The sequence below is a fragment of the Verticillium nonalfalfae genome (genome assembly GCF_003724135.2).
Source record: "Verticillium nonalfalfae strain VnAa140/NRRL 66861 chromosome Unknown scaffold_179, whole genome shotgun sequence".
Classification (NCBI taxonomy): domain Eukaryota; kingdom Fungi; phylum Ascomycota; class Sordariomycetes; order Glomerellales; family Plectosphaerellaceae; genus Verticillium; species Verticillium nonalfalfae.
In genome coordinates this window covers 1-23,074 of record NW_021167404.1, presented here as the reverse complement: position 1 = coordinate 23,074, position 23,074 = coordinate 1, and the positions used below count along the sequence as shown (strand labels likewise).

At 55.4% G+C, this 23,074-nt stretch overlaps 8 protein-coding genes across 8 annotated transcripts; 4 read left to right on the top strand and 4 right to left on the bottom strand.

Moving 5' to 3' along the window:
• Positions 1–1,219: 1,219 nt before the first annotated feature.
• On the top strand, positions 1,220–3,808 carry D7B24_002943 (uncharacterized protein; the record flags this gene model as incomplete). Its single annotated transcript, XM_028637138.1, has 1 exon — positions 1,220–3,808. One exon carries the CDS (start codon positions 1,220–1,222, stop codon positions 3,806–3,808), a length of 2,589 nt encoding a protein of 862 aa, XP_028490886.1.
• A 597-nt stretch (positions 3,809–4,405) lies between these two features.
• On the bottom strand, positions 4,406–5,458 carry D7B24_002942 (uncharacterized protein; the record flags this gene model as incomplete). The annotated part of the gene is made up of 1 exon (XM_028637137.1): positions 4,406–5,458. One exon carries the CDS (start codon positions 5,456–5,458, stop codon positions 4,406–4,408), a length of 1,053 nt encoding a protein of 350 aa, XP_028490885.1.
• An 886-nt stretch (positions 5,459–6,344) lies between these two features.
• On the bottom strand, positions 6,345–7,105 carry D7B24_002941 (uncharacterized protein; the record flags this gene model as incomplete). Its single annotated transcript, XM_028637136.1, has 2 exons — positions 6,345–6,559; positions 6,676–7,105. The coding sequence occupies 2 exons, from the start codon at positions 7,103–7,105 to the stop codon at positions 6,345–6,347; spliced, it is 645 nt and encodes a 214-aa protein (XP_028490884.1).
• A 2,517-nt stretch (positions 7,106–9,622) lies between these two features.
• Positions 9,623–11,172, top strand: D7B24_002940 (uncharacterized protein; the record flags this gene model as incomplete). The annotated part of the gene is made up of 5 exons (XM_028637135.1): positions 9,623–9,864; positions 9,936–10,270; positions 10,357–10,658; positions 10,737–10,902; positions 10,964–11,172. 5 exons carry the CDS (start codon positions 9,623–9,625, stop codon positions 11,170–11,172), a joined length of 1,254 nt encoding a protein of 417 aa, XP_028490883.1.
• Positions 11,173–11,560: 388 nt separating this feature from the next.
• On the bottom strand, positions 11,561–13,169 carry D7B24_002939 (uncharacterized protein; the record flags this gene model as incomplete). The annotated part of the gene is made up of 3 exons (XM_028637134.1): positions 11,561–11,573; positions 11,858–13,021; positions 13,117–13,169. The coding sequence occupies 3 exons, from the start codon at positions 13,167–13,169 to the stop codon at positions 11,561–11,563; spliced, it is 1,230 nt and encodes a 409-aa protein (XP_028490882.1).
• A 510-nt stretch (positions 13,170–13,679) lies between these two features.
• Positions 13,680–15,765, top strand: D7B24_002938 (uncharacterized protein; the record flags this gene model as incomplete). The annotated part of the gene is made up of 7 exons (XM_028637133.1): positions 13,680–14,039; positions 14,112–14,327; positions 14,380–14,840; positions 14,899–15,121; positions 15,208–15,332; positions 15,397–15,483; positions 15,549–15,765. 7 exons carry the CDS (start codon positions 13,680–13,682, stop codon positions 15,763–15,765), a joined length of 1,689 nt encoding a protein of 562 aa, XP_028490881.1.
• A 2,475-nt stretch (positions 15,766–18,240) lies between these two features.
• Positions 18,241–20,214, top strand: D7B24_002937 (uncharacterized protein; the record flags this gene model as incomplete). Its single annotated transcript, XM_028637132.1, has 5 exons — positions 18,241–18,435; positions 18,511–18,808; positions 18,874–19,427; positions 19,500–19,725; positions 19,781–20,214. The coding sequence occupies 5 exons, from the start codon at positions 18,241–18,243 to the stop codon at positions 20,212–20,214; spliced, it is 1,707 nt and encodes a 568-aa protein (XP_028490880.1).
• Positions 20,215–20,440: 226 nt separating this feature from the next.
• On the bottom strand, positions 20,441–21,970 carry D7B24_002936 (uncharacterized protein; the record flags this gene model as incomplete). Its single annotated transcript, XM_028637131.1, has 3 exons — positions 20,441–21,372; positions 21,430–21,858; positions 21,940–21,970. 3 exons carry the CDS (start codon positions 21,968–21,970, stop codon positions 20,441–20,443), a joined length of 1,392 nt encoding a protein of 463 aa, XP_028490879.1.
• Positions 21,971–23,074: the final 1,104 nt, after the last annotated feature.

Here is a 23,074-nt window from a genome sequence, read left to right as displayed (position 1 = left end):
CGCTCTGCATGCATCCATGGCAGTGGTCGATGCGTTCTGGGGCGCATGAGCCGGCTCTCTGCCGGATCCTGCGAGTCGATAGTTTTCCCCTGTGTTGCCAATGCCTGTATCTGAGACGAGGCGGCACGTTGGGGAACCGCCATGGAAGGTCCTGTATCGTGTTGACCCTCGCCATGAGGCGCGCTCAGTTGGTCTTGACTCTTCTCGCGAGCTTCAATCGCTCCGAGACGATGAGCCGGCTGAAAGTGTTCCACGTTCCAAGCGAATATTCACCTCTGGACCGAATAGACACACTCTAGTCCTGATTCAAATAAATCACATGTCTTGTGGCATTTGCGTTCCTGATGGTGCACGCCAGATGATTACTAATGAACACCCCTTTCACAATATCTCACATGGCACATTGGCTTCCGCCACATACTGGGCGCACCGCCACACCCTTAATTCTCGCCTAGTGGATCCGCCCATTTTAGTAAACTCGCTCTCGTCTTCCGTCACGGTGGCGACAAAACAGTGGACTTCTTCTTCTTCTTCACCATAACTCTCTACACCCGGAACTTTTATTCCCAGTTATTCTCCTCATTGGATTGGAGCTGTGGCCGTGTGGGCCTCCCTCATGCGACGCCTCAACTCTTGACTCGATTACTAGGTGTGCTGGCAGCCTAAAGTATCGTGGCTGTGCAGTATAGCTCGTACGTAGGAGCCCTCTCGCGCCAAACCTCGGCTTGCACTGTTCCATTGAATTCATCTTTCGCTCCGACTCTCGTCAACGAAAGCGTCTGAAGAGAAGAATCGACTGAGCTGCTCCCGTGTGACCTATTTTGCTGTGCAGGTTGCCTCTTCAAGAGGCCAGACAGGGCTCTTGCGCTGCCAAGACTTGACACATCAGTGGCGGGTGCATCCAGACCCACATCAAATTGTGGCTGGAGGATGATGCACCAGTGACAACCCCAAGCTGACGTCGCCTTGTTGCGACAACCATCCACTGCAGGCATCCATGTTGGCATCGATCCCAGCATCTGTCATGTGTGATCCAATGGCATGTGCGCTGCGGCTCAAGCCCCCGAGGCCTCGTAATCTGTCGTCGTCGCCGGCGGATCTCTATAAACATGGGCGACGTCCGACCTGAGGGGCCTATACCCTTGGAGTGCTCTCTGCTTTCCTCACCATTCCCCTCTCTCCCAGACACTTGAACTTGAACCCAAGCACACGTCTACATATGGGCTCATTTTTCGTCACACCTCCGACACCGACCACTCCTACCGAACGACGGACTGAGCTCATGACCAGGCCCGAACGCACCATGGCGCCGTCCATCGATTCGGCCCTGGGCACGGCCGACATGGCCAACGAGCAGAGGGGCCTTCTCGAGCTCATCGACAAGCTTCAGTTCGCCCAGCTCGACAATGTCAAGCTGCCGCAAATCGTCGTGGTGGGCGATCAGTCTGCAGGCAAGAGTTCCGTTCTCGAAGCCCTCACCGGCACCCCATTTCCTCGCGATGCGGGCGCTTGCACACGATTCGCGACCGAGATTCGCATGAGGCGATCCAACGAGCCGTCACTCACTGTCTCCATCATTCCAGACAAGCACCGCAACTTTCGCGATCAGGAGCGCCTGAAGCAATTCGGCGGCATGGTCGACCACGATATGCCCTTTGACGCATTGATGCGGTCTGCCGTCGATCTTATCGCTCCTAAGAACATTCCCGGCAGGTTCGCCGCCCGCGACATTTTGGTCGTCGAGAAGCGTGGTCCTGACATGCCTCTGCTCACTCTTGTTGACTTGCCGGGCCTTGTTCGGAATGCCAACAACGACCAATCGCTCGATGACATCAAGACGATCGACACCCTCTGCGACCGCTACATGAAGAGCTCTCGCACCATTATCCTCGCCGTCGTGGGCGGCAACACCGACTACGTGCAAGCACCCATCCTCACGAAAGCCCGCCAGTTCGACCCCAGTGGTTCCCGCACCATCGGCGTCTTGACGAAGCCCGATCTTTGCGAGTCGATCGGCCTCGAAGACAAGTTTATCGATCTCGTCCAGAACAGAGACCAGGCCAATTTCTTCAAGCTCGGCTGGTACGTCTTGCTGAATCCTGGACCTCGCGACCAAGGCCAGCCCTGGCCTACTGCTCGCGAGCGTCAGGAGCGCGAGCAAGAATTCTTCGGCCGCGGCAAGTGGCGCGCCCTGCCAGAGTCCATGTGCGGCGTGCCGGCGCTGAAGCAGAAGCTCAGCGTCCAGCTGCAGCGTCATATTGGCCGCCACGTTAAGACGCTCAGGAAACAGATCCAGACGGCGCTGGATACTTGCGACACGGAGCTCAAGTCCATGGGCGAAGGCAAGGATACGGTCCCCGAGATGCGGGTTGAGCTTGTAGAACTCTTCTCGTCCTCCAAGGAGCTCGTCATTCCCGCCGTTTACGGTTTCTACAAGAATCCTCCTCGCAAGAACTTCTTCCGCGCCACGGCCGACCCTCGAGGCACGCCCGCTCAAAACCTTCGCGCCCGCGCCATTGAAGAGAACGAGAAGTTTTCGCATCGCATCCGCCAGAACGGCCGCAAGTTTGGCTTCGCCTCATCGACCGACCCCCGCGCGCCCAACGCTGTGCCACTCGGCGACAGCGGCAAGAAGGAGTTCGTCGCACACGAGGTCGAGATGCTTCTGCGCCAGATTCGCGGTTCCGAGTTCCCCATGGATCCCAAGCCTCGTGCCGTCTACATGCTCTTCCAGAGTTACTCGGAGAACTGGCCCAAGCTGGCCCAGGAGCACAAGGACAACCTTGGCGTCGTCTGCAACGAGTTTCTTAGCGAGGTCATTGATTTTGCCTGGCCGCAGCGCATGAGGGAACCACTGCGCGCGCAGTTCCTCGATCCCCAGATGAGGGCCCTCATGGCCAGTGCCCAGGAGGAGCTCGAGCGACTCACACAAGACATGAACCTTGAGATCCAGCCCTATGATCCCGAGTACGAAGAGCGCCTGCGCAAGTGGCACGTCGAGACGACAAAGGATGGTGGCACCTACAATGAGGCGCAGGAGGTTTTGGAGAAGATGTTGATCTTCTACGAGCTTGCCGCCAAGACTTTCATCCGCAACACCATAACGCAAGTCATTGAGCGTCACTTGCTTCAGGGCATGTATGGCATCTTCAATTCGGTCGCCATCATGGGTATGGCGGATGACGGCGTCGAGGCCATCGCAGCCGAGAACAAGGAGACGCGTGACAAGAGGATGGCACTCAAGACACAGAAGAACGCCATTGAGGAGGCCAGAGACATTTGCGCCAGCCTCGCCATGTGCAAGGAGTTGCGTGCCTATGCTGATGAAGATCGCGACATCGAGGAAACCTCCGACGAGGACGACGAGTCGCGCCCCCAGGAACGCCCCCAACAGCACCCACGACAAGCTACCGCGTCCTCAAACACCCAGCCTCCCCCTCCCAGGGCATCGACAGAGGCTCATCGCCCAGCGCGCAAGCCCACGGCACCCCAGGCTGATGCCGCCGTGAACGGCAACTACACCCATGCGTCCAACGGTGCGCCTCAGGGTCTGCCAACGCCCCGTGTCGAGGCACCTCGCACCCAGAGCTCGGGCGATTGGCACAGTGAGGAGCAGCCGGTGCGGTCGGTGCCGCATCATGCCCCACCCCCGCCGCCGCGGCCCGAGAAGCTGAGGACGGAGGACCAGTACGGGGTCAGCCCTGTGGAGAACGGCTACGGGTCGTACGGCGCCGAGACGGAGTATCCCCCTTCGGCGTCGCGGGACTCGAGGCGCGTTTCGGCGAAGAAGCTGTTTGGCAGGTCGTGAGTTGTTGGGGCTGCGTGATCCATGTTATTTACAAGCGGGATGCATTTTGTTTTTGGACGGAGGAGCTGGGATGCCACGGGTTGGATCGAGCCATGATAGGTTTTGGTAGTGACGAGGTGAATTCGCACGATAGATATAATATACCCATAAGACATACGAGTTTGAAAAGTAGGTACAAATGACCCATCATGATGCGTACATGTGCTCAAGCAGGCTGGACGGCATGATAGAGGGGATCAGCTCCGTAGCGTGGAAGTGACGACGTGTGGATGCGAGGGGTCAGTATTTCATCACCATGTTACTATGAAATGTATGATTGACGACACAATCTAGTAGTACTGACAATGTCAATCATACCTAAGTTCATGATGTTGCGTTGTATGACCCTGTAACCACCACATTTGGGCCAGCTTTCGCTGCTCGACATGTATCTGTACGTATTCATCCTCGACCATTCATGATTGGCTTGATCGCACAGCACACGGACACCAGTCACAATGTTGAAGCAAGTAAAGGTCATAAATTTCATTGAATCCTGCCTGACAGGCCCCTGCGCCTAGCTCCGATGAATATGCAATCTATACGCTACCAACCAGTTCACGCCTTGACCTTGAGGACGGCCTTGCCAAAGTTCTTGCCGTGGAAGATGCCGACGAGGCCCTCGGCGGCGTTGTCGATGCCCTCGGTGATGTCGACCTTGGCCTTGACCTTGCCGTCGGCGAGCAGGGGCTGGACCTTGTCGTTGAAGGCCTGGTAGCGCTCGGGGGTGAGGCTGACGATGAAGCCCTTGAAGGTCAGGGACTTGCCGATGATGTTGAAGAGGTTCTTGACGCCGTAGCGGTCCTCGGGCTTGACGTTGTAGTCGACGATGGAGCCGCAGCCGATGATGCGGCCGTTCTTGTTGATGGCGTGGAGGGCGGCCTCGAGCTGGGCGCCGCCGACGTTGTCCCAGTAAATGTCGATGCCGTCGGGGGCCAGGCGCGCGAGGGCCTCGTTGGGCTCGTCCGTCTTGTAGTTGAAGGCGCCGTCGAAGCCGAGCTCGTTGGTGATGAAGTCGATCTTCTCCTGCGAGCCGGCCGAGCCGATGACCTTGAGGCCCTCGGCCTTGGCGAGCTGGCCGACGAGCTGGCCGACGGCGCCGGCGGCCGAGGAGACGAAGATGGTCTCGCCGGCGACGGGCTTGCCGATCTCGTAGAGGCCCTCGTAGGCCGTGGTGCCGGGCATGCCGAGGACGCCGATGAAGTAGTGGGCGGGCAGGTTGTGGGGGTTGTGGATCTTGCGGAGGCCCATGGGCTTGAAGGCCGGGGCCGGGATGACGGCGTACTGGGCGTTCTGGCCGTAGAAGGAGGCGAGCTCGTCGCCGACGGCGAACTCGGGCGTGTCGGAGCGGAGGACCTTGACGACCGAGGCGCTCACGATGGGCTGGTCGAGGTCGAAGGGGGGCGAGTACGACTTGACCTTGGGGTCGCGCATGCGGCCGCGCATGTAGGGGTCGAAGGAGGTGTAGAGGACCTCGACGAGGACGCCGCCGTGGAGGGGCGCATTCTCGAGGTCAATGGGCCTGTCCTCGATGACGAGGTCCTGGCCGGGGACGGGGAAGCCCTGGGGCACCTTCTTGTAGATGAAGGACTTGTTGGAGGTGGGCGCCATGGTGGACGTGTGTGTGGGTGGGTTGTCTTGGTGTTGAGGGGTATCTGTAGGATGGAAAATTGCGGGGCACAATGTATCGCAGGATCGATAGAGTGCTGATGGATGATGGGACTAGGGGCTGTGAAGATGATGGCATACGTCAAGGAGGAGGAGGCCAGGTCGAGGCTTTATATCGTTCGACAGCTATCACCATTACAAAGCCAGGGTCCAACCTGTGTTTTGGCGTAGGCGCCAACGGCAGACCCCATTGTCACGTCATGGACGCACAAGAGATTTGATTGATCGGAGAGATTCTGACGTTCTGGGCGGCAGGCGAGTAAGGTTAGGAAGGGTGTGCTGTTTGCTGTACAGGATGGATGGGTTCGCCTGGTTTCGATTCGGCGTTGCCTGGTGGGTGCGGCGGGGTCGTGACGAAAAGAGACATGACGCCGTTCCCGAGAGATCATCAAGGTCCTTGATTGGGCCAACACCAGCAACCAGCGAGTAGGGGGACCTCGGCTTGCTTACAGAGCAGAGAGGCGGCCTCGGTTCCTGCGCCCTTTTCATGCAACTATCCGTAGATCAAGCCCCGTTGGTGCCTTACACAGAATCCGAATTCCCCTTTTCCTGCAAACTCTTGTCTTCTGTTGCCCCTCCCCCCACCCCGCCATGCTCACTTCTTCATGCTCCCTGCCTCAACACGGATCAACCTTCACCGACCCCCCCCCCAGCCCTATCAGTCATTATCGCCGAAAGTCAATTCACGAAATGACTGGCTTTTGCTGTGTTCGCAGCTCCCAACCCGGTTCAGGCGGCAGGGCGGCCTGACAACATGCCGACCCCCTGCTCCACCACGCTACCTCCGAAAACGAAGCTTCTTCCATGCCACACGGCTCACGACCCCTCCCTAGCTCGCGCCGTTCCTTACCATCATACGCGCCTCCGCAACGACCATGTCCGACTGTTTGCCATCGTCGATCCCACCGGCCGTCCCCGGCCCACTCTTGACAAGTACCGCCGGCCCATCCCCTGACGGAGACTTGACCCAGACTTCCTTGTACCCACTCGACGCGAAACCGAGCTTCTCGAAACTTCGCCGCCCCTCTTCCGTAGCCGTGAGAGCTGGAAAGTGTGTCAGTCAGCAACTCGGCGTTTTCTCAACAACAGACACCTCGGACAGTTTTCTTGTCCCATTGTCCACAAGAAAAACCAAAAAAGGGGGAAAAGAAAATACATACCGGACACCCCCTCGACAACGTAGCCCTCCCCCTGCGCAGCCTTGATCAACTCGTCGACGGCAAACCGCGCAAAGCCCCTGACGGCGGACCCCTGCACCTCCTCGACCAGCTTCTCAATGTGGAACACATGCACGCCGACGGCGTCGCCCTTGGTCCGCGAAACGTCCCGCGCCGCATCAATGGCCGACTCGCGCAGCGTGCCCGCGCCGAGGTCCCGCCACGCCGGCACGGCGAGCGGCAGCGCGACGACGACGCCAACGAGCGTGTCGCCGGCGTGCAGGGCCATGGACAGCTCCGGCGCCGCGGCGACCCAGGCCTCGAGGCGCTCGAGGGGGATGCCTGCCGGGTACATGGCTTCGTCCGAGCTGTGGATGGACTGCACCATCTCGGGCGACAGCGGCGTGCGTGTGATGTAGGATGTCCAGTCCATGGTGTGTGCGACTGCGATGTGTTGCGATGTGACGTGTGATTGTATGCTACGCAGGAAGAATATAGTGAGCCTCCCCGTTGGCACAAGACGAGAATCGTCTCAAGTACACGAACGTCTCTGGTGTATCATAGCCATTACGTCATGGGACGGCCGGACTTGTGGGACTGGCTGCCAGTCTGCGCTCCAGCTGAGGCGGGCTTAGCGTATGTCGCTCTGCGGATGTTCGCACATTACGGCTCACAGACGGTCGATTCCCTTGCACTTCGAGAGCACTTCCACAGCGCGGGTCAGTGGTTCCTGTGGACAATAACGCAGCGGACGCCGTGCTGTCAACATTGTCTTCGGACGATTCAATCGATATGTCAGTACTGAACCTGGAGCAGAGTGAAGAGGTCTTCCACACCTGGTCCGCAGGCAATAGATAATAGGTAGGGGTTCGGAATACATCTGAATTCAGGCCCTTCGCAGCTTGAAGGGCTCTTCACAGTCCTAAGATATACGTTCTCGTAGCCGTTAGCCCCTGGCTAGCCCCTTGTGCCTGGCTCCGTAGGGATTTCCTGACAAGATGAACACGTGCTTGAAACACATGGCTACGCAGGTGGGTTCTGAGTTACTATTTCATAGATAGGGCGCCATCAGAATCAAATCTGCATCTCATACGGAACTTTGAGTGATATAAACTCATGACTAAGTCTCCAACGCCCATCGGCTGGCTCAATCCGTACTGCTGCGGCGTAGTGCCATTGTCTTCCTTGCGTCAAACCCCCTCCGCCTCTCTAAGCTCCTATCTTATTGGGCTCCAATCTATACTATATCAGTTTACGTGGCTGTGAAACGTGGTAGATGGATCGAAGATCCTTTTCTGGACCAACCAAACGAGCATACTTCTACCTTGGTCATTCTGAGTTAAAACATGCATGGTTTGCCGCAAGGGATATCCAATGTGACACAGGGATATGTCACTTAAGTGTGCGCCCGTTTGTCATTGATATTACTGATGTTAGGCGGATGGGTTCTCAACTCTTTGACAGTCCAAGATTGGAAGTGAAGGCGCTCGAGCCACTGCCTCATTCCCATGTAGCCAACAACCCCAGAACACTCCGTTCTATCGTCCACTCTCTTGGGCACATTAAGAACTTGGAAGCCTAAGCCTTCAGTAGTGTGATACTCGAACCGATTCCCAGCTATTGGGAAGTTGAAAATTGGCGACGATCGCCCACGCTCATAGTCCCCGCTCGTTATCGTATATATGATGGGTTCTCGGGCGGCCGTTTTTAGGCGTGATGCGAGCACTGATGATAAAAGCGGAGTCTCCGCGATTGTAATGAGATTGGTGTACAGGGCTTTCGCCATTATTGCGGTGTCTAGTTACCGAAACTTTAGCTTTCAGTCAGACGACTAGAACGATTGATTCAACGTACAAAATCTCGATAGATTCGATCTCGCCAACTTTCTGTAACAAGTCAGAGGGTCTCATTCATGATGAATTTGCGAGCGGTTTGAAAGGCTTGAATACAGTCTTGGCACCGTTCTCCGCGTATCTCTCAACAGCAATCCTGTAGATGTCGGGCAGGTCAGTTCTCGAGTAGCCGATCCACGTCACCAAGTTGCGTGTAGTAGTGGAAAAGTATCGAGACATTTCAGAAAGAAGCTGTGCGAGGGCTTGGTAGAGCTTATTACGATAGGTTGAAGCAATGAAGCAATGAAGCAATGAAGCAATGAAGCACAAGTATCAATCATGTAAACATTCAAGGCTCATCTTATATTTGGCTTGACTTCCCGAGCTTTACATATGCTCTTTAACCTGACTTTAATCCAAACGTGCTAACATCATACCTCGTACACAATGAACTCGGCTCACGCCTAACGAAACTCTGCGCATGATGACTGAAAGACTTCTGCTTTTCAATTCACAGAGCCTTGCCACCAACGTCGTCACTGTTGGGAGCCTCCAACCAGTGCAATGCCAAAGAAGCTTGCAATGTTGAATGAAGTTCCTTGACTTAATGTATTGATTGTTGGAGAGGAGCAAAATAAAGGGTTGGCCGTTTTCAGCTTACCAATTTAGCTCTTAGCCTGAGTAGGTAGGCAAGACGAATTGCTGAGCCTTCATTGATAAATCAATTCGTTGGCTTCGTCTGATGCAAAGCACTCACCAACATCTCCATGGCAAACTTCAGCTTTGAAGGCGGTTCTCCGTTTTCGTTGGAAACAATCGCCACACGGGCAAAAAGGAAATGCCACACAGCACTATGAAGCTTCCAGGCCAATACGCGTTTCAACTGTGACTAGGCGAATGCTTCTCAACAAGGCAGCTTAGCATACATGTTAGCGATCATGTGAAACATGACACCAGATTGTTCAAGGTGGGTCCAAAACGGTGGGCCTCAGGAAGCTCTTTGGAACGTGCATTAAACTCAGGCCAATCCGTCCTACATCACCCGCCGTCCTTCAACCGCCTGTCCAGCTTCCGACCTGACCTCAACGTCGGTTTAATCTGAACCTGAAGCTCATTAAATGGCGTCTCTTTTGCGGAAGATACCCTGGCCCAGCCGGGTATGGAAACCCTTGACTTTCTCGAACTCTAATTTCATACGCATTCCACCTGGCGAAAGGGTAGAGGAAGAGCTCTTCGCAGACTACAAAGCATCGCGGTACTACCCAGTCATCATCGGTCAGGTCCTCAAGGATCGCTATCAGATTGTAGGAAAGCTGGGCTTTGGTGCCAGCTCAACTGTTTGGTTGGCGCGCGACCTAGAGTAAGATAATCTTGGGTTCCCTTGTGGATCAGCCCTAGAACACACGACTAGCTCCGCTGACGCGATGTTAGGGGTCGTCGACATGTGGCACTGAAGCTTTTCATTCACTCACAGTCTATGGGCGAACAATTAGATCGCGAGGTGTCTATATACAAGCGAATTTCTAATGCTTCTTCGACGCATCCTGGTCGCGGCGCAGTCAGGGAGCTTCTCGACTCATTCGATATCGCTGGACCAGAAGGATCGCATCGATGCTTAGTGCATCCTCCATTGTGGGAAAACCTGCTGACTTTCCTTCACCGAAATCCAGTTGGGAGATTGCCTGTGCCCGTTCTCGCCTTTACGCTTCGGCGCATGTTTCAGGCTTTGGACTTCCTACACACAGACTGCCAGGTTGTTCACACAGGTAGGTTAGAGAACTAGAAGGATCCCATGCTTCAATTGAACTATGCTGCTTATCTTTCGAGGACTATACTGACCTATGGTGGGTAGATATCAAGGCTGACAACATCATGTTCGGTATCGAAGATGATTCCGTCTTCACAGCATTCGAGGAAGAAGAGCTCAGCGACCCATCTCCGCGGAAAACTGTGGATGGCCGAAATATCTATGTCTCACGAGAACTCCAGATGCCAAAAGCCTGGGGTGCACCTGTTCTCTGTGACTTCGGCTCAGCCGTCGTTGGGGAAGTCAAACACCTGGAGGACGTGCAACCGGATATCTACAGGGCACCCGAAGTCATCATCGAAGCACCATGGTCCTACTCAATCGATATATGGAACACCGGCTGTGTGGTGAGTTTTCATTCTGCCGCCAACGAAACTACGCTTTAGTGTCTAGGTTGACTGGGAAATGCCCTAATTATGTCGCAGATCTGGGACCTATTCGAAGGGGGTCACCTGTTCACAGGACACGATCCAGAGTTTGAGAGATACCGCAGCCGAGCGCACCTTGCAGAGATTATTGATCTTCTTGGACCACCTCCACAGACACTGCTGCAAGCGGGCAGGTCGAGCCACAAATTCTTCACGGATACCGGTAAGTGCGACGACGTTAGCGATGGGGCCACTTAGCCCATCCGCCTCCACCATGCTGACAGGATGTTGTTTTGCTACAGGGGACCTACGTGGCGCCGACTCGGGGCTGCTGGCTGGTGCGTCATTTGAGGAAAGGGAGACTTCCCTTGAGGGTGACAGTCAGAAAAAGTTCCTCGCCATGATGCGGAAGATGCTTCAGTGGGAACCCTCAATGCGATCATCGGCGAAAGCCTTGGCTGAAGATGAATGGATTGTCGCCAACATTCAATGAGATATGCAGACGCTGCGGCTGTCCATTCAAACTGCAATTTCTATCATGGCGTTTTTCAATCTTTGGGTCGCTAAAATCATCACATTACACATCTCATTTCTATCACACCAAACTATGTGACCACTTTGAGCAGATATTGAAGATGCTTATGATGTTCCTTTCCTTTTATCTTTCACGTACTGTGTTCAACACGGCCTGATTTTTCCAATTCATCTCCTGAGTGTTTGCGAAAGAGAATTAAAGTCGAAGATCTCAGATCATGTCTCATTTGAGCCTGTCTCAAGTTCAAACAACTATCTGGCAGATTTTGTCTAGTATACTTTCGATGAATCGAACGCCAACTACAATACCATCCTCGTCCAAATACTGCTCTTGACTGCCAAAAGCTTCATTCTCCGGGTCTAAACATGTCAGACATGTCACAACCACGTCTGTGTACAAATCTCCCAGGCGAGATGGAAGAATGGTCTTCGCCATGCCCACCAAATGCTCCTTCAGCCGCCCGTCGCCTCCTGTATTGGTCTTTTGGAAATGAGAATCGGAGAGAGCCAACCCAAGACTGATTCCTGGCACAGGCGCTGCTGTGTCGCTTGGGCTCTCGTCCGGGTACCACACGAACGATCGCCATAGACCCAGTTCGAGCAGACAGACGCCCAGACTGTAGATGTCGTGCTGCATGATGTACCGCTCTTGGACCAAGTTTCCCTGCCGTTCCGGATGACGGTATAAGTTTCTATGCCACGCTGCGTCGCCGAGCAGGTTTGTCTGAAAGTGGGTGCTACGAAACTGGTTGAAGCCAAGAAGATAGCTTGTCCCCAGAGATGAATTGGCATCGGAAAAGACTAGAATATTGTCGGGCCGAATGTTCTTGTGTACGAAGTCACAAGTATGTATGTAGCTAATGGAGTATACAAGCTGCTTCGCTGTTCGCACAATAGCTGACGCGCTGACAGGGTGGTGCCGGAGAAGAAGCTGGCGGAGGGTCATGGGAGGGTTGGCATCCTGCGGTGCACGATAGACGACTTCGATGTACTTGAGGCCCTTTGTGGCGGGATCTTGATGCTTGAGTAGACCGTAGCAGCGAAGAAGACCGAAAGTTTGGGGGTCAACCTGCTGGAGGCGCCGGGCAAGATTTTCAACGTCCACTTTTACCTGTGAGATTGTTCCTGGAGGCGCATTGACAGACTCGGCAATGAGAAGGCTGTTTGAGCCTTCTCTGACGATGGATCGAGCCGAGGAGAAGGGTATTGGTGTTTCTGTTGCGCCGCGGAGACCAGCCGCATCAAGGTTCAAGCTTGTCTTTGGCTGCGATCCACCAGAGAATGGTGTTTTAGGAGGGCTGATTGCGTGTCGAAGTGCGAGCATGCTGTCTAGAGGGCTAGGGCTTGAGCAAACAGACGTCGAATCGGTAGACTTCGTATCTGTCTCTTTAAGCGCCGTGTCTAAGGTGGTGCTACTCATCAGAATGATGAGATACCATGTCGGATCAAAACGGCTTCTCCATGCCTCCAATTCGGTCACCAATTCGTCGAGGCCTTTCTTCGCCAATGAGAAGCGCCATTTCCTCCAAACTTCGGAGGTCTTCTGCTTAAGAGTCGAGTCGTCGGAGGCGGAAGATGTTGAGACGTTGAGTCGGGCAACAGCCTGAAGCAGCTTGCCGTTGAGGATCTCGAGGAGGTCTAAGTGGCTTTGTGCCAGCTCCTCGTCGAGCTGTGATGAGATCTTTTTGAGGAAATTGAGCTGGATTTCAAGTTTCGTCCAAAGGGCTTGCACCAGAACCAGTCTCTCATTGATGAGTTCATCTGCACCACGATACGACTGATAAGTAGTGATGACTTTATTCGCGAGTCTGTAGTGGTTAGCGATCGTCCTTTTCTTCGCCCTGCTGACACTCCGATTTAGGAGCGGCACGGCCCGTAGCGCTGGCCTCCTAGCCAAACTCACTTAATGCAACCATCGATGACACCTGCGACGGCAAGTAGTAGTTCGGCAACCATGAGACCTATTGTTGGGATTATCTCACTGGGAGAGCATTCTGCGAGGACGCTCAAGATAAATAATTTGTCGTAGCGCAAGGAGTAGCACGAGGCTCCCCCAAGCCATCGCAAGCGGGAGGCCATGAGGGCGGTGCCGCTCACGAACCCCTGTAAACGAGGGCGGCTGTGCCGCAATATCCATTGGGTCCCGTCCTCGTAGGCGCTATTTGCTATTGAACACCCGCCAAGCAACGCATTGGGTCACCAGCTGAGGATCTGCGCGGCGGAGTGGAACGCCACATCAGGTGTTTTGCTGTCGCATAGACAGGGCTGACTGCGCGGCTCCTCAGCAGTCTCGTGACGGTGAGCTGAGGCTGTTCTTTGGTGACGAGGATAAGACTCATACCATCCAGCACTAGGTATCTTACCTTACCAACGTATCGAACCGATCAGACACCATGCCGGCTCACCGTCCAAAGACTGCCAGCCATATTTGAAGCGTACTTACTTTGCGTAAGCCTATAGCCCATCATGGGGTCCAATGTGGGGGCCAACATGCCATCACCTTTGGTTCTCAGATGCAGGCTACAGACCGAGTTTCTGGATGGGTGTGTCAAACACAAGAGGAGAGTTTCCATGTTGCACCTTACACCGCGCAGCTCGAGCCTAGATACCGTTTTCGAGGAACTCTGGGACATCGAGCCCACCATTGGCCGAGGTTCTTTCGGTGTGGTCCGCTTCGAACGGCTAAGAGGACACCCAAGTGTGCGCTTCCAGTCGTCGTCACATCGCGTGAGAGCTGTCAAAGAGATCAGCAAAAGAATGCCCGACGGTCACCACTGGGACTACATGAAGGAATTGGAGGCAATAGCGAAGTTCTCTCAACCAAATGTGAGTTTGAGCACTTGAAATCATAGTCCCCTAGCAGTATTCAGTACAGTTTCCTGATCAGTCGGGCAACAGTATGCACCGTTCTTTGTAAGGACGCGTGGATGGTTCGAAAATGCGAAATCCGTCTTCATAACCATGGAGTATTATCCTCTCGGAGACCTACGCAGATTCATGGATTCTCAGTCGCCATTTACCGAGAACCTGACAAGCCACATAGTTCGCCAATTAACACGAGGTATCAACTATATGCATGCCAGTGGCTTTGCACATCGTGATCTGAAGCCGGCTGTAGGTGACCATTCTGCACGGTCGATTGGAAATCGGTACTCACGCGTGGCAGAATATTCTAGTCGCATCGACTTCGCCAAGGTGGTCCGTACGGATTGCTGATTTTGGCATCAGCAAGCAGGCTCTCGAAGGTGGGACTTATCTTCGAACAATGCATATTGGTACTTTCGGATACATGGCACCCGAGGTGCTGGGGTTTAACGCCCAAAACAACCCAAGTGCAGCATATTCGGTGACAGTGGACATGTGGGCCATTGGCGTGATAGCCCTGGAGCTGCTCATGAAGCGGCACCCGTTTCCCAACGTCTCGGACCTGGTAGGCCACGTCCATGGCACTCGCACGGTTCAGTATGACGGAGTCTTGGGGGTGCACCCCTCGAACGCCTGTCGTGATTTTATTGGCGGCTTATTGACACCACATCCTGCCATGCGACCCTCTGCCAGCGTTGCCGTGAAGCATCCCTGGCTGAAAGAGATCAAGATCGAGGTTGTTGACTCTGAGGATGACGAGCCGTGAGTGGAATATGCCTCTCAGAGTCAAACCGTAACAGCATTAGACTGACTAAGACAGACTTTTCGTGGAAGACTACCCTCAGGACGAAGACATAACGATGCGCCATCGTGATGGCGTCACCCCCGCCTCATTACCATCACTGGCCTGGTCGAATCTACGACTGACACCGGGCGCAGCTGCACCTGCAAGTGACGCAGGAACGCTGATGAGCACTCAGGCTGGCCTCCAGCTAGACAGGAGTGGTCTGTTGCCGAGCTTCCAAGCACTGTCGTTAGAAACGGTATGTTGAAATCCGAAATTTGTGGTGCTTCGTTACCAACTAGCAGGGATTAGACACGATATTTCGTTTTGCGATCAGATAACCAGACGGATATCGAGACCAGCATCGCCCACGGTATCTGGACCTCTAGTCCGCGCGTGAACAAGATCATTGAGAAAGGCCATACCAGATCAGGCGGTAAAGTTGTGTTCTTCTTCTCAGTCATAAAAAGGTAGGCTGAATCACATTGCAGCCAATCGAGGAGGCAGTGGAAATGCTGACGAAATGATTGATAGCCAGCGGTTCTGTGGGGTCGCGCAAATGACAAGCCCCATGGATTGGGACCACACAGACGAACACTGGCTGGAAGATTCGTGGAGAGGGTAAGCAAGTTTCGGAGGCTATCTGCCGGTATTGGCATTGCACGACTGACCAATGTTGCGCGCAGCCGATTTACTGTTGACTGGCTCTGCTTGACCGAGCTCTCTTTTAGCAAAGTCAAACACGTGCCTGTGTCGCAACGGACACCAGGTTTCCGTGCCATTGCATGTTACGACGGGACCGAGATATCGCCCGACTCTGCGCACCAGCTCTTGAGTGCATTCTCGGCCGAAGAGGAGGCCGGGATGGTCATGACAGGTGGAGCAGTACCTGCTGCCTTGTGATGACCTATCAGTGCGTGGTTTGGAGCAGAGCGGAGAGGTCTTTAACACGTGGTCCGCAGGCAATAGATAATCGGTACGGGGTTGTAATACATTTGAATCCTGGTCCTCCGCAACTAGGAGGATCTCTGCAGCTCTTAAAAAGGGAACATGCGTTGTGAAAGATAGCGGCGTCAACGTAAGTCTAGCTATGTGTCAAGCGTATGCCTTCACCCATTAGGTTTCATTAGACTATCCATCAGTCGCTTTGCTAGCTCCTTGTCACGAATGGATTCCAATCGAGCCAAGGCATTGCCACGATTTCTCCGCATACCGGGTCCGCTCTCGGTATTATACAGGCAGCCGCGTGCCGTCTGATTCATGCCGACTATCAAGACTTATTGAACGGAGTGAAAGCTATGTAAGACAAAAAGAGAGCAAGTGGAACAAAACTGTGTCGTTCGTCGTACTTGAACATGAGCGATGACTGCTTCTCATTGAGGATAGGGACCCTATCAATGTTTCCCGCAACTTCACTGCTGCATTTGATCTCCCAGAGTCGTAAAAATCTTCATGGGGGTCTTTTCAACTGATTGTATTAAAACCCTCTAGAGGTTGTCCTCATGACAAATGCGATCCTGATCTTTCGAATTTGATCTAGAACGGCTTGCTAACGAATCTGCTTCAAAGCGTCTATATCAGTGTGAACGAGTTTGTCACCAGTGCTGAAAAGTCGAGTAGGTGACAATCCTCGAAACGTGTCTTGATACTTGGCCTTATGTGAATCATGCTTCGACATATGCGGTGCCCACAGCGCGGGTATTGGACCAAGTCAAGTGACGTCTGGTCAAGATGGCAGTGCATGATGGATACCAGTCTTAAACCATGGCTTAAGTACACCGGAAGACTAGCCGTTCAATACTTTGAAAGAAAGGGCAATAAACCATGGCATTTGGTTCATGTTGTCATTCAGGACAATAAGTTGGTGATGACGATGTCTGCGATGAGTCTATGTCTGTGTCCCAGATGCGGACGCCGTCCTCCAGCTCGCCTACATGAACCGACGCTCTGGTCCAATACCCGTGCTGCTGCCAATGCGCTCATCAATACCAAACCCGCGCACCAAGCTCGGGATCACACAATATGTCGACCCCGCGCCCGAAAAATCACGGTCTCGAGATCGACTGGCTCAATGTCAGCCACAGTCGTATCTCCACGAGTGGGCGTCTTGGACCTCCCAGCCCGCTGTGGTCAGGGTGCCGCGAGCAGGGTCATTGCGTGATCGATCGGAACAGCCCTGCTGGATCAGAGACAATCGTCCATGACTCGGCCAGGGGGAAAAGGGGGGGGGGGGGGGGGGGCTTAAAACGTCCTCAGATCCGGCAAACGCCAGAGACGTTGTGAAATCGGCCGGGCGCCCGCATGGGAGTCTATCACTAAACATTATTTCTCGCAGCGTGTTGTACGACGGCGCGGACTCCCGCTGCGTCACCGCCGACCGCGAACTATCCTCACACCCCCTCCTCTTCTGAGGTGCGGCGATGATACTGAGTCTCCACCTTGTGGCCATCCTTTCCTCCTCCGCCGGTGCTGTCTGGTCTCGAACTTGCCCGATACGACCAGTCTTGCGAAGTTTCCCAGGCGTGCCTGAGGGCCTGGTGTCACGCAGCGTCAATAGCGTCGAGGTCCAGATAGGCTCATTGGGCCTCGTGTCTTAGGAGGACGATGGGAGATGAATCTCTGTCCGCTGTCTCAGCTGGCTGGCGAGGACCGACGGATCTTGGTTCCGCAAGTCGTCGTGCGACGCTGGATGGGGGACAGAAGCCATCTCAACTCGCTGCGAAGGGAGGCCGGTGTGGAATTTTCCCAACGTATGAGTGGTATCGTCCCCATGAACTTCCATTGTGGTTCTGGCCTCGAGACCCGGGAAACGGAAGGCTGCGGAATCTGATGTTCTTCTGAAAGAGGCTGTTCGGTGGTGTGTAACGCTGCATCGGGAGCAGAGGACATGTGAGCCCCCGACTGGTCAGATCCGACGCCCCGTTAGGCTATTAACGATCGATGACGGGAGGCTTATGGGTGATGACGGTCCTTCGAGCTGGTCTGCATAACCTGAAGCACATGATGGTCGTATGCGAGAAGCGGTTGGCGGGATCACCTGGACGGAGCGCATCCTTTGACTCCCTTTTCGGATCCAAGTGAGCAGCCCCCATTCTATTTTCAAACGGGAGAGGTCTGTAGTCGATAGTCGAGAGCAAACTACAAATAGGGCAGGAAGGCATGTCGTATCACTTTGCCTGGCGGGCCGGCCGGTCCTCGCCGCTCACTTCTCTGACTCGAGAGAAGCAGACCTTTCTGGCACACGGCACAGTTCCTACCGCGGTGACGATACGATAAAGAGATAGCTTGGCAAGGCCTCCTCGGCCCCCGTTTGTCTTCAAGGACACCTCTCAGCTTTGCTCGACTCTTTCCTCTTCACAGGTGTCGAATCACGGCGCTATGCATCTCGAGATCAGCGTCATTGCTGGACTGGTCCTGGCCGTTGGCTCTGCCCAGTCAGCGCTTGACGTAGGCCTCTCGCCGCTGCGCATCTTTCTTCTTGCTTTCATTGCTCAGTACAGTCTTTTCAAAGCATACCGCGTCTTCGTGTATCCCCGCTATGTCTCTGGGCTGCGACACTTGCCCGGTCCCACGGTCAGTCTGAGTCTGGCTCCTTCCCTCTGTGGCTGGACACCTTGACCGAGAAACTTCACTGACAGCGTCACATAGGACGGCCACTTCTTCATCGGTCAGATGGCCAGGCAGCTCCTCACGCCGGGGCCCGTGGACATCTTCCTCGACTGGATGCGCAGGTGGCCGGATGAGCCCCTGATCCGCTACCTGTCAATCGGCAACTCGGAGACCATCATGATCAACAGCCCAGCGGTGCTCAAGGAGATGCAGCAGACCAAGTCCTACTCCTTCTGCAAGCCGAAGATTGCCGCCCGCATGTTCAGCCCCATCACGGGCCACGGCATCCTCTTCGCCGAGGGCGAAATCCACAAGCGTCAGAGGAACCAGCTGAGTCGTCCGTCTTGCCCCCCATTCTTGGTCTTGAAGAGAAGCTCTGTACCCTCATCTAACACGGCCAAGGCCCCTTTTCTCTCAGCAACGTCAAAAGGCTCCTGCCCGTCCTCCAGGGAAAAGCCAGAGAGCTCAGCGCGGCCCTCGGCAGAGACATGGGTCCCGACGCCGCGAAGACCGTGACGGTGGAACCCTTTTTCCAAAAGGCAGCGCTCGACGTGCTCGCCATCGCAAGCATAGGCTACGACCTCGGCAGCCTCTCGACGGCGTCGGCCTGCTTCCACGCCGTCTACGACCGCATCATCCACCAGCCGCGCCTCGGCCACGTCCTCACCTTTCTCGACGGCCACGTGCCCCTGCGCGCGTGGCTGCCGTTGCCGCTGAACCGGCGCTGGCTCCGCGACAATGCGCTCATCCGGCAGATGCTCCTCGGCAAGCTGCAGCTGCAGAAGCAGCGCGTGCTGCGGCGGCGCGGGGGGCCTGGCGAGAGGCCTGACGGGGGCGCTGGCAAGGAAAACCATGTCCCCATCGGAGAAGGCCGCGACCTGCTGAGTTTTATTCTCGAAGAGTGTCGCGGATCGCCTAGGCAGGAAGACTGGGACGACCAAGAGCTGCTCGATTTCGTGAGTGGCCCTGATACCATTCCTCAGACTGCCATGCACCCTGTCGTGCTGACGTGTACCCAAAAAAAACAGGTCCTCAACTTCATCGCCGGCGGACACGAGACCATCGGGACGGCGCTCACGTGGGCGTCCCACGTCCTCTCGACAAGGTCGGACGTACAGGCGCAGCTTCACGCCGAGGTCGAGGCTCTCTACCGGGGCAAGCCGGAGGCAGCATGGAATCCGCAGTACGCCGAGATAGAGAGCCTCCGCCATCTGAACAATTTCGTGCGCGAGCTGCTGCGCGTCTACAGCCCGGGTATGTGGTGGACGTCGCGCTTCGTATGAGTTGAACCCAGCTGACGCCGATGTAGCCCTCTTCCTGCCGCGAGAAGCGTCCGAGGACGTCACGCTCGCCAACACGCTCATCCCCAAAGGCACCTTGGTCGTCATCGTGCCAGCGGTCACCCATTTCAACACGCACATCTGGGGCCCCGACGCCGAGGCTTTCCGTCCCGGACGATGGGACGAGCGTGGCGAAAAGGGGGAGCCGGGCCTGGCCCGTGACCCCTATTCATTCGTGCCGTTCCTGCACGGGCCCCGTGGGTGCATTGGCAAGGCGTTCGCCATGCTCACCCTGAAGGTCATGATCATCGAAATGGTGCGGGAATTTGGCTTCACCGCACCGCCGGGGCAGAATGGCGACGTGGAGTATGCCAACCCAAACTTCACCCTGAGACCCAAGGATCATCTGCGCGTCGTCGTCGAAAAGAGGCGCAAGGGCGACATTGTGACGGGTACGAGGTGAGAAAGCGGCCACGCTGCAGTGCGATGTCGGAGTGCTACCGCGGCAATTCACATTACAGTCGTGGCATGCGGGGCGTGTGGTGTTGGGGCCTCACAAAGTATTGGTATACCCTTTCTATAAATGTAAATGGCAGAGTATAATATACACGGAAATGTCAGAGTAAAATATACACGTAAAAGTCAAAGTTTGTTTCAGCGCCGATATGTCATGCTCATAGTGGCCCTGCTCACTCGAGGCTATGTTTCTGGATTAACTTTTCAGCGAGGATCGACCCGAGAATGTTTGGCGTAATTTGAGAGCAGATCACAGGGAGGAGAGGTGTCACACTGAGATCAGCCACTCTCAACCCCTCGACTCCCAAAACACAAAAGTCGGCGTCGACGCAGGCTTGTTCGTCCTGGCGTGTCCTCATGGGCGTGGCGCCAGAGTAATGACGCGCCGTCGCGGCAGACTCTCTGATGAAAGCGAGCACATCGGCTTCGTCGTCGCTGGCAGGTGCGCTGTGGGGACCGAGGATGTCGTTCGAGAGGGACGCCAGAACGGCAAAGAACCGGGTCACCATGCGTACAGCATCAACGGCATTCTGACGGTCGATGGCCTGTGAGAGATAGTTCGGGTCGACGAGCGGAGGTTCTGCGGCGTCTTTCGACGCCAGCTGGAGGGAGCCCGTAGAGCAGACGACTTGTGGATAGGCATTGATTTGGAGCAGTCGCCGACCTGAGCTGGGTGAGCCACTCGTTGGCAAGACACAAAATTCCCAATGCGAGGTTGCTGGATGCCTGATAAAGTCTTGCGAGCGCGGGGACAGAGTCGGTATATCCTTCGAATCCAGAACAGCATCCGACTGACCTGAGACAATGGGAAGAAGGCTGGGGTGGTCTTTTCCCAGGTTCGTCTCGAGGTTGAGAAACTGCCGAATGTGTGCTCGCATCGTCTCGGGGTCAAAAAGCCAATCTGCCGAGTCGGTGAAAGCCGGGCCAACTTCCCACAGTACAGGGATCATGATACTGTCTTTGAGAGCCTTGCCGATAGGGAGGTCGCAAACGAGGGGGATTCCGAGTGCAGCGAGGTGGTCTCTCGGCCCAATGCCGGAGAGAAGCAGAAGCTGAGGTGTACGCAGCGCACCTGCACATAAAAGAATCTCCTTCGAGGCACGGGCTGCATGGGGGGTCAGCTGAAGCGGTGAAGAGCTTCTGGCGTGTGGAGAGATGGTACCTGTTCCGTTGCTGGTCGAGATACCAGTGGCCTTCTTCCTATCGAAGATGATCCTGTCTGGTTGTGACAGGCAGTCGACAGTCAAATTGGGGGGCTTCGTATGACCAGCGAAGACGTGTTGGGGCTCGGATCGAGCACCTTGGCCACTGGCACGGTACGAGGCATCGCCAACGCTTTCAGCCCACGCATCGAGGTAGGCGTCCGACGTCGAGGCGCCACCGAGCGCATGTCCAGCGGCCAGCGACAACGCCCGGCCGCCGAGGTGCGCCTGAGGTGTCGACATCAACGGCTGGGACCAGCAGGAGCATGGATCGGCGGCGGGCGCAGTGCCATCCGGGCGTTGGGCATGCCAGGCTTGAAGATGGAGGACGCTGGGCCGGCTCGACGACGACGACAGACGTTGGGCAATGGTCACGGCGGATGGGCCATCTGTAGATTGTCCGTGTCAGCTGGGTTCAGCGCCGCAGGGCATGACGACGAGAAAGAGCATGTCAGCATTCTCGCACGTACCACCGACGACGATAAAGTCGAACCCTTTCATCGTTGCTTCGTTGGCGAGGGGCGGTGGGTGGTGAGGTAGATGGAGCGAGGAGGCCAGGCCCTCACATGTACCCTGATGATGATGTGCCGCCTCGCTCGCCAAGTGGTGGGACTCTATTTCCATTTATATCATCCCTTCTTCGCTGCTTGCCATATCGCATTCAGACTCGCGGTTCGGCATGCGCCGCAGCTGAGCGTCGTCGAGGCCATTGGCTGAAGGCGAGGAGGCAGGCTTGCCGCCATGTCAGCCGTACAGACTAATGAGGTACGAAGACTTGGCCATGCCACCGAGCCCAAGTCATCGATCGAGTGGGGCTCGTTGTAGGCCTGCCCCAAGAAAAAAATAAAATAAAGGTGAATCTACCACATTGGGTTGCCTTGGTGTCATCTTGCGGCGGATGTGCATGTGAGGCGCGGCTAAAAAGGAAGAGGGCCTTTACCTATCCGGGAGAATGGGATCGTGGGGGTGGGTGCTGGAGATATCGGGTCGACGAGATGGTGAGCGTCCGAAGGATCAGGAGTAAGAAGGCTTGGAAGCCAATGCAAGGCAGGTGTGTGTGCTGACATAAGGCACATGGAAAGCACCTGCCAAGTCCAGTCACTCGCCCGCAACCGAATCTGACTGGCCTTGTGCTTTTGAGCCGGTATGATTGGTCCATCTTTACGAGCACCATTTTGGCCAATCAATGAGCTTCCATTTCCTGCCCGCTTCACACCGCTCCTACCAATCGACAGACGTTCGTGCCAGCTGCGGCTTCTCACCAACTACATGATCCTGCACCACAGCTGCATCGCAGCCTCACCCACGGAGACACCGATCCAAGTCGGCATGGCGCCCTCACTTCTCGTCGCCACCATATGGGTGTCGCCGCTCGTATATAACCTGCAACCAGTAAGGACCTCCCAAGACATCTAGACGTCCCCGGCTCTCGCGTGGAACAACGACGCCAATGCCGCCGCCACAACGTCGTTCTCCCCTTCATCTCATCACCCCTCGCCGACGGGTCACACCATCTCGGTACCGACCCTTTGCGACGAGAGCCTCTGCATCGAGAGCCTCTGCATCGAGAGCCTCTGCATCGAGAGCCTCTGCATCGAGAGCCTC